A 10,220-nucleotide genomic window follows, 5' to 3' on the forward strand; every position below is an offset into this window, starting at 1 on the left:
AATAAGGCGGCACTTGAATCGCAACATTGTTCCTAATGATAAGAAATTAGACTTCTTAAAGTCTCACTTTTTCAAAAAATGAAATGGTGATTCTTTTCATTTCTCAGAAGAAGGAATTGTTATAAAAATGCTTTATGTCTAGGTGGAAACTCATGGTGATAATCTTAGAATATTCATTTTGGGACAGACATTTTAATGTCTTCACTTCTATACATATGTCATTGAAAATATTTAGCCATGTGGGACAATTATAACATATAGATAGACTTTCATAGGATGTGATAACCGTGCTGACATTTCAAAGCTTGGGTTTTAGCATTCTCTAGTCACTAACAGATCACACTTTCCATTGCATATGTTATTATTTTTACTCTCACTGGAATTTGTTATTATACAGTTTTCATTTTGGTTAATTATAAGAGGATTAAGTATGCTATGAAATTTTATGAGCAAAACAACCGCCCTCCACCCCATTGCCTGGCTGCATCCTGAGGGATGTTTTATGGGAGAACTGTTGCCTTGCATGACACCAGTCAATGTAGCTTAAAGATAACCCCAAACTCCTACACTTTTCTGTCAAGCCTGTGTTACAGTTTTCAGGTCTGATTTTATCTCACACTTTTTTGAACAGCTTACATTTTTAGACTTCCCTACCTCTTGGGATTTGTGAGGATTGAAATTCACTTCCTACGTTTTGAAGAAATATTTCATTTCATTTGGCTAAAATTAAAATTCAAAAGTCCAGGGCACCCTCTGGTTTTTATTCTGAGAGTGGATAAGCAATTCCACTCAGATTCCCTAAACATCACAATTCTCATGAAACAGGGATCATAAAGCATTTACAAAGTTGTGTAAAGAATCAGAAGACGGAGGTGATGCGGCCTGGCAATCACTGATGACTTTGATGACTTACTGTTTCAGGGCCTCGATTCTGTCCTCCTCGTCCTGCATCTCCAGAGCGCCCATCCACTCCTCAAAGAGGTCACTTGAAAGTAGCTTCCGGGGGATACTTCTGAGGAAGTCCTGGGGGATGAGAGCGGGCTATTGGCCTATTGGTACTGTATGATGTCCCATGTCTTCGTTTTCACCTGGTTTTCGTTCCATCACAGGGTGCTCTATGCTTAGCCCATCATAGATTGTGCCCCTTCATTCCTGCATTTGGTTAATCCAGGGAACCCTCTCTGCAACACCCTTGGTGTTGCGACTTTCTTTCTGCGACTTTCTAACATCAAGCAGAGTCAGAAGGCACCCAGGTGGATGTGTTCTGAGGGGCCACTGGATTTTGGCATATGGATTCTGCCATGGAACAATCAAATTGCCCGTTGTTGGCAAAGTTTTGGGAGAGCAGAATGCATTGCTTTCTGTTGGAATCTGAGGTCACAGAAACAGAGGTGCTTACTAAATAAATAAATAAATAAATAAAGGGCTTAATGAAAAAAAATTAAGCTCCAAGATCAGTGTACCTTGCTGTGTGGAGAGAAGAGCCTATTTCTTACATCCTGAGAACGAGTGTGCCAGGGCCCCTTGGCAGGTTATTTGGCGCAAGCGTGTTGAACTCACCTTAAAGACCACAGCAAGGAGGTGCACGGGGAGGCTTTCCAGATCCACCACATCCCCAGAGTTGAGCTCCTCCTTCAGCTCCTTGCGGGCTTTCTCGTTGGCTGCTCTCCTGAATATCCCTTCCGTTGAAGGGCCTTTAAGGCATAGAATAGTGAGAATGTCCTAAAGGAAACAGCAATAGGAACAGGAAAGGGTTACCCTTGGTTCGAAGATACACACTGTGCTGCTACTAATGCATGAAGATCTATGCTTAGGCTGCAGAAAGAATTAAAATAGTGTACATGAACAGTTTCTAACTTTACTTGTCATAAAATATCATCACCCTAAAAGTTATCTTCTCTAGTATACTGAGATAGTCTTACCAGGAATATTAATGTCAGATTTTGCTTTCAGTTCAGTTGCTATCAATGGCCTTCCTCAACCCTGCTATTTTTCTAAGAGGAGGCAAATTGTGAAAGCTCTAATTTTGCACTTTCTAAAATCACTTTGGAGCTCTCTCATTTCAAATACTTCCATATGAACATTGGATTTTGGATCACAAAGTCTATATTCTGTTTCCCCTTTAGACTTTTCAGAAGCTACAAATCTTCAGCATTCTTCACTCTGTGAAGTCAGAGAAATGGAGGGACCATAGCTCTGAGCTCATTGGCAAATACAACTAATTTCAATTTCTGGAATAGAAGCAGTCAGATATTCTAACTGCATGCGTATGTGGGAGTGCCATGTCGAAGAGTGGAAAATATGGAAGATCAGTCCCTACAAACTTCATAGGAGAATGATATTCAGATTTCCCGAGTATTTTGCATGTCCAACTGAAAACTGAAGTAGGTTTATGAGAAAATACATGCCTACCTGGATGGGTCTGGGGAGTGTGTCGCTGCCACCACAGATAATTGACAAGGGCTGATCAAATAGTGATGCTTTCAAGTCTGTCTCCAAAGCCCCAGAAAAATCTGATGCAGGGGAGAGCCTTCTCATGAGAAAGGGCCAGGACAGCACCTTCTTCCTCTTCTTAACTTCTACAGCCAAGAAAACAAGGCAACGAGAAAAATTAGACTACAGTGTTAATAAGCAAAGATCCAGGTAAGAAAATGGGTATTGTTGGCCACATAATGTGGTCAATAGTATATGCCATGTGAGAAAAATAATTTTGAAAACTTAAGAAAGCAAAGGGCGTGAATCTTAATCTAGAAAAACCAACCGATAAACAACCACACTGTTACCAGGACAACCAGTTCCCTAAACAGCAACACCAGGGTTCCTCAAAGCCTCCACCTTTCCTGTTTTCACTCTTTCCAGCTGTTTGCTGCAGAAAATTAGCAAAACCTGACTGTGCAGATCATAAACAACCATCTTAACCTACTGGCCTGAACAACTATAGAGGAAATTTCTGATATGTAATAGATTATTTTGATTTCCTCCTTTAATTGGCGAAGAAAACGAAACTTAAAAGGTGAGGAAGTGACTTGCTCAGTATCTCTTCGAAGGCACATAGCAGGGCTGGCTCCAGCCTTTTGAACCCTCGCAGGCACTACATAGCCGCTAGAGGGAGCTAACACCATTCTTCCTTCCAGGTGACTGGTCACCTGGGTTTTCCAGGTCGCTGCTTTTAGGACAGAGGCAAATACGAATCGCTGCAGGAAGGCTTGAACCTACATCTAGCAACTGGAAATTATCAGCAAAACGTTATCAAGATATTCTGTCCTTCCAAAATCCACAAGATGTGTGTGCAATGGATATTGCAATCTCAAAAGTTTCCTTATTTCTTTTCTTTTCCTTCCTTCCTTCTTTTTTTTTTTTTAAACTAATTATAAAGGCTATATTTTCTAAATGTATTAGCATATGTTTCTATACATTTTAGATTGGCAAGTGGAAGCGTGATGAGAAAGAAGTGGCCTGTCTTTATGGTTCAGGAGAACTGGGTCAGGGTTACGCTGTAATGAAATGCATTATGCAAAAAATTGAGAGCGAATGGTGGGTCCTTTGGGATTTGAGATCAGCAACAGTTGCTTCACAGGCTCTTGGATGCATTCTCCGTAAGAGAAGGAAGAAAATGGAAAAGACACTGTGTGTTTTCAAATGTGTGCATGCTAATTGTCGAAACATACATGGCCAGGAGATGGAACCGCATTAAAAACCCTTGGCGGAACTGGGGGATTCTCTATGGAGAAGCTCTTTCCGCTCGCAGCACTCCCGGCTCTAGTGAGTTGGAGCATACCTGCCATTTAAGGGTTAATGTTCTGCGGTCTTTAACAGAACACTTATACAAAAAAAATTCCTAGTAGAGTAAAATCGCTGTGGTTTTGCAAACCAAGAACACTGGTTGTTAGCACTTACATAAAAGATCAGTATGTTTTCAAAACTCACCAATGAGCTGGCAAATACTGTCTTCACTCTCACATGATGCCAACAGGGGATGTTCCTTGATATCTCCCTAAAAACATTTTTATTTCAGTTAAATATAGTGACTGAAGAAATCTATCGAGTCTTTCCCCACAAAACACACATACAACATTTTATTCATATTAAAAATGAAGTCAGTAGAGTGTACTGATGTTTTTTCTAGCTTCTAGAAGCAATATTAAAGTCTTGATTGTCATCATATAAGATCCTAATTAATGTGTTTAATTTACTACATGTGTGATGTTAATTTACTACTCCGATAATTAATATTCAACCCAAATAATATGCAATAAAACACAGTTTTCCACCTTCTCACACTACAGATAAAAAGTTTCAAAAATTGCTTTCTTACCTCTGATTGACATTCGATTAGTGTCTCCATATTACTGGTATTTAGTGTTTTTGACTAAAAGAGAAAAAATAAAATTAGGTAAATATCTTTTGGCCCTTGCCTCTAGGAAACGTGAATTAATAAATGTGAGAGTGTCACTCACAGCATTGTGGCTGCTTCTCAGCTTCATCAGTATTGGGACTGACTGTCCAGGGGTGAATTTCACTCCTGTGCGGCTGTGGCTCTGTCTACAACGAATCATATGGAAAGGAGTTAGGAGGAACACACAGTAGGTTGACCACTTTCAGCACCACTTTGCCAAAGCACAGAGTTTGAAACTATTTATTTATTTATTTTTCTATTTTGCTACGTTTTCAATTGCCTTTACTTTAGAAAAAAAACTATTACATAGATAAGTTTTCATTTAAAGTCAGTTCTGTGTTACCAGATGTTATAGGTTGTTAAGAACAGCATCTGAACACAATTATTTCTAAATTATTTAAGCCAACTATCTTTACCATTCTAAACGTTGTTACCAATTTATTCCATTCCCATTAAGAGATAATTTGGATATCAATTACATTAACATTTTAAATTAACATTAACATTAACTTTTTTGGGGGCGTTCTCACCATATGCCAGCTATCGTAGTAGGTGCTTTGCATGGATTTTCTTATCCAAAAAGGAAAAAAAAAAAAAAAATGTATCCCTAGGATGCTATAATAGTAAACATGAAACAAAGACAACATTTATAGAATCCCTACACCGAAAAGGTGCAGCCTTCACGTTGAAGCAAAGCTTTCTTTGTCCTGAGACTTTATAAAGTGAGCGGATATTCCAGGGGATAGCTGTTTTCTGTTGCCTGTGATCTGAGTGACCTGTGACTGGCGAGGCAGCCTGCAATTTCTAGGCATGTTAATATATAGTACTTACCCTCGGAGGGTCTCTAGCCAGAGTTCTTTTACATCCGGTGAGCTGTAAAGAATGGGAGAAAGAGCATGACACTCTGCTCCTTCTAGTCCACTGGGAGAGAGAGAGACTGAGCCGGTCTCCCTTCACATGCTCTGCATTATAAGCGAGGGGGCGGGCAGGTGGAAATTCAGAATATTACAGAGACCGGAAAGAACATCATGGGCTGTCACACAGACGGAGCCAGCCAGACACTGGAGAGCTCTCACTTCCTCATTCCTTTTAGGGCAGCTATGTCTTTTTTTTTTTCTCTTTCACTTCAAAGTAAAAAATCTGTAAACTACTAGGAGTGGAAAAGATGACGTTCAGCCCATAGGTGAAGGCTCTGATTAATGTCATAGGTGGGATGTGTGAACAAGAAATTGTGTTATTCTGTGCATAAACATCACTTTATTTTCTAAAGTGGTAATTTCAAGTGCCTTTTTTTGCATCCTGTTTGGGTGCTGTTCCCCCTCCCACGTGCCATCCGCTCTGTCCACCAGCACCACGTGTGGATTAGCATCCCTGGATGTGGGACACTGTTACAGAACCAGAAAGAAACCCAAGACAGTCCCTTCTTTGAGGAACAGTCACCATCCAAAGCCACGTTAATTTCCTTTGGAAGTAGGAAGAAAACTCCCTCGAGTCAGTTGTCAATACAGTAACCCCCTTATCCTTTCTGTAACTCCTGGTCAAAAGTATTGATGCTTAATTTACAGTCAGAGCAGCTGTCGTTCTGACATGGAGGGAAAACAAGAATTCCTTTGATCAGACCAATTTAAAGTAGGAAAGAGATGGTGAATTTCATTTGTGGATCACTCCTTCTGCGTAAGAGAATTTCTGATCTTTTCTGTAGATCAAGGGCAATATATGAAACCACTCAAATGCCTCAACATGAGAATGGATGCATAAGTTGTGATCCATTCACATAGATAATGAATGTTATATAGCACTGACAATGAACAGCCTATGACTACAGCCAATAATATGGTTGGATCTCACAATATGACGTTGAGCAAAAGAAGCCAGACGTCAATTAATTAATGCAAAGCACAAAACTAGCAAAAGTCATCTGTGCTGTTGGAAGCAAGAGTAGCAGTTTCCCAGAGGGGTTGGTAGTGACTTCCAGGGGCCAGCGGGGGTTTGGTGATTGTCCATTTTTGATCTGGGTGGTGCTAGGCTTATGTGCACTCTTCCCTATTTATGTTATTTTTCAACAAAAAGTTTTAAAATAACTTGGCTTCATTCATCATCAGCATCTTTCATTTTAAGACTTTTCTATATTGTCACTTCTATTGTCATTTTACTGAAAGGAGGTGATTATGGGGGCAGACTCTGGGAAACTGAAGCACAGACAGGTAGAAATTTGCTCTGTAACTCAGCGGCTCAGTGGGGATGCAGGGACAGATCCTGGTTTTCAGACTTCCAGCAGGGCGCTCCCTCTCTTAAAGCCACCACAGTGCCAGAGTTCACCCAGTGTTCCCAGGGCAGCTGTAGAGGCCACCGCTCTTTCAGCATCCCTCTCCTGCCTTTATAAACCTCCAAAGTGAACTCACTGATTTTTTTAATTGAAAAAGGGCATTTACGCTGTGCCCAGCCTAGTGCCAGGTATATAGTAGGTACTAAATAAATAATTTCTGAATATATACATTCCCTTATAAAATAGTCAAAATAGAATATTACTATAATATTCTATATATCATAGTATATTGTGATATCTATTCATTGCTAATATGTATTTTCTAAACTTTTTTTTTCTGACAAATGGACTTTTTAATTTTTGTAAGAAACTTAATGTACTTACTGTTCTTTCTTTATTTCTTTTTTTTTGAGATGGCGTTTCGCTCTTGTCACCCAGGCTGTAGTGCAATGGCATGATCTCAGCTCACTGCAACCTCTGCCTCCTGGGTTCAAGTGATTCTCCTGTCTTAGCCTTCTGAGTAGCTGGGATTACAGGCACGCACCACCACGCCTGGTTAATTTTTGTATTTTTAGTAGAGGTGGGGTTTCGCCATGTTGGTTGGGCTAGTCTGGAAATCCTGACCTCAGGTGATCCACCCACCTTGGCCTCCCAAAGTGCTGGGATTACAGACGTGAGCCACTGTGCCTGGCCAAATTGTCTCTTTAAGATTGTTCTTGATGGCCTCTAGTGCTACAGGCATTGCCACTCCTGAGAAAGCCACTCCCTAATCAGGTGAAGGCTCCTGGTTATGTAAAAATGGAGCCCACCTTCCAAAAGTTTCCATCTTAAATCCCAGTTCTATCCTGGGAGATACAACTTTCAGATTCCTCTACCATTTCAGATTCATCTACCATTCATTCATTTCAGATTCATCTACCATTACCCGCCAAACACCAAACAATGAAATGACTTCAGTGCTGGCATCATCCCAGTGGTTAATGTTCTTTTTAAAAACCATCTATCTTGGCATCTGTCACTAGCTCTGCATCTACCATTCTAAGAGTGGGAGAAGGTGAGTCTTACTGAATACCTGCATATGCGCTAGCTATTTTTAAAGACTTTATCTCATGTAATTAGCAACACAGCACTCTGAAGTATGTCCTCCTCCCTGTTTTATAGGTGAGACGACTGGGACTCCCCGGGGTCAGTTAACTTGCCCACTGTCACTCAGCCGTGTTTAAGCCTTGGTCCTACGTTTGGATCCTAAGTCCAGAGCTCTCTGTATTCTTCCACTCAGAGATAACCCTTCAAATGGATCATTTAGAAACAGAGACAAGATGTTGAGAACTCGTATATCAACTTATATCTGAACAACCCAGGTAGATTTTTATGGGGAGTGCTTACCTAGCAGAGAGTTAGATTTAGGGCAAGCTCCTGAAACAAATTTCCTTTTGTCAGTTTCATTAATAATAATAAATAAACACAATTTACATCTTTTATTTTTGAGACGGAGTTTCACTCTTGTCGCCCAGGCTGGAGTGCAATGGCGAGATTGCTTCTCACTATAATCTCTGCCTCCTGGATTCAAGCGATTCTCCTGTCTCAGCCTCCTGAGTAGCTGGGATTACAGGCATGTGCAACCATGCCCAGCTAATTTTTGTATTTTCAGTAGAGATGGGGTTTCACCATGTTGGCCAGGCTGGTCTCAAACTCCTGACCTCAGGTGATCCACCTGCCTTGGCCTCCCAAAGTGCTGGGATTGCAGGTGTGAGCCACTGGGCCCAGCCTCAGCATCTTTTAAAAATACATAAGATGAATGGTTTGATGACCTGCAGAAATGGTTACATTGACGAACTTTCCTTTTCCTTCTGGGACCTACCATGCCTAGTTAAGCAACCAGGGAAGGTGCCGAACTATCTAGGATGAAAAGTTAGTAGCAAATATGGCAACAGAAAAAAGTTAGGGTCCCTACATTTTTTAAAGCAGAAATATGTTTTGGCTCTTCTTATTGACCCAACTGATGGTGGGAAAACCCAGAGGGAGATGCCATCCTTTGGGGTCCCTGGGAGATTTTGACAGTCAACATCTAATGAATAGGTACATTTTGTGACTGAAGGAAGGCCACAATTGTTGGCTGGTGCTGGTGGGGGACTGAGGAGGCGTTCTCCTTCATGACTGTGGCCCCACCTGCATATGGCCCCTACTATGCAAAGAGTTGTGGAGGGCAGGTGCTGCACCCTCACCTCTGAAAATCTCACAGTAATTTTGATTGCGATTTTCCAAACACTAGGAGAAACATTTGTAAATACAGTGAAAAATTTGGAAGCAGTCATGTCAAAAGTTAGAAAAAAAGATGGAAATGTCAGTTTCACTTTTTCCATATTCTTGTCTCCCACACATCTCTTTGAAAAGCAAGCTCACATCACCCTGCATGGTAAGAGTCTTCAGAATGTGGAAAGGAACTTCAATGGCTTTTGCTGGGTTGGGCTGAAGGAAACCCCGGTGAAACCCACATCTGTAAAGATGCTTCTCACGGTGGGACTTTCATCGCTTGGGTCCCGGTCACAATCAATTTTTCTGCAAAGAACTGGCTTTGCTTTTCTTGTGTTGAGTCTCTAGGGACAGAGAGTTCTGTTCTGGGGACTGTGACTTCTGTGCTGTGTACATGTGTGCTTTGGAGGGTTACTGGAAGCACCATCATTCCTTCCCATACTTCCAGGCTCAGTTACCACTTCAGTCTGGACTGTTGTGAACCAGAATATGGAAGTCATTTTCCCCACATTGTTTACCCAGCTTGCCTGGGAAACACCAACTGGAGAATCAGAGTCCGGCTCTTCATTTTGAACTCACTTTCCCTTTCTTTTCCTGGGACCACCCAGTGATTCAGAGTCCTGCATTCTGTAATGAGATTAATGTCAGCAGTTTCCTGCGTTGAAGATTATTTTCCCAAAGAGTTCACAATTTCCTTCAGGACTTCTCCATCATCCCAGTGTCTGGCTACCTAATGACTGATTAATAGGTTGATCTTCTAGAAAGCTCAAATTACAATTTCTGTTTTTAAAAAAGGGCAATCCAGCCTTTTCTCTGATTATCCCTCCTCCCCATCTCCCACTTGTCATATGTTTTAGTCACACAGGCTATTGTTATCCCCTAAAAGTGGGCTTCTGAGTCTCCAGGCCTTTGATAAATTGTTCCCTCCTCCTGGAATGCCGTTCACCCCATCTGCCTTTTGGAATTCTGCCCTTCCCTCGGAATCTAGCCCAAGTCCCATCTCCTTTAAGAAGGGATTTTTCTAGATTGAATTAAACTCCCTTCCCTGGCCCTGTATAGTGGCCACACCCAGTAGATTGTGAGTCTCCAGAAAGCAGGGACACATTTTCATCTTTTATTCTTACAAGTGCCTGGCCTCATATTTTGCACACAGTAGGCATTTGCTATACTTTAATTACTACTAAAATTGTGTGATAAAATAAAACATTTAAATCTCACCATACATTTGCTGGTATTGCAACTCGTTACTCAGACTCTTTGTCACTTAGCCTCTTTGACTGTTTCGTTTCATGGAGAAAGACTACC

General features: G+C 41.1%; 1 protein-coding gene and 1 long non-coding RNA gene across 2 annotated transcripts in view; one reads left to right on the plus strand and one right to left on the minus strand.

Moving 5' to 3' along the window:
* The window catches only part of TAGAP (T cell activation RhoGTPase activating protein), an 11,430-nt gene extending 5,929 nt beyond the window's left edge, over positions 1 to 5,501 (minus strand). Inside the window, exons 1-7 of the mRNA XM_023206035.2 lie at positions 5,228 to 5,501; positions 4,458 to 4,542; positions 4,316 to 4,369; positions 3,928 to 3,994; positions 2,413 to 2,579; positions 1,561 to 1,722; positions 914 to 1,023 (exon numbers count right to left, since the gene is read on the minus strand). Coding sequence (XP_023061803.2) covers positions 914 to 1,023; positions 1,561 to 1,722; positions 2,413 to 2,579; positions 3,928 to 3,994; positions 4,316 to 4,369; positions 4,458 to 4,484 — 587 coding nt within the window. The 5' untranslated portion in view covers positions 4,485 to 4,542; positions 5,228 to 5,501. The remainder of the gene's footprint in view (positions 1 to 913; positions 1,024 to 1,560; positions 1,723 to 2,412; positions 2,580 to 3,927; positions 3,995 to 4,315; positions 4,370 to 4,457; positions 4,543 to 5,227) is intronic.
* Positions 2,438 to 8,066, plus strand: LOC111538577. The gene is made up of 3 exons (XR_002730385.3): positions 2,438 to 3,013; positions 7,572 to 7,716; positions 7,824 to 8,066. It is a non-coding gene; the product is annotated as an uncharacterized LOC111538577 (long non-coding RNA).
* The last annotated feature ends 2,154 nt before the right edge of the window (positions 8,067 to 10,220 follow it).

Source organism: Piliocolobus tephrosceles, chromosome 5 (genome assembly GCF_002776525.5).
Source record: "Piliocolobus tephrosceles isolate RC106 chromosome 5, ASM277652v3, whole genome shotgun sequence".
Classification (NCBI taxonomy): Eukaryota; Metazoa; Chordata; class Mammalia; order Primates; family Cercopithecidae; genus Piliocolobus; species Piliocolobus tephrosceles.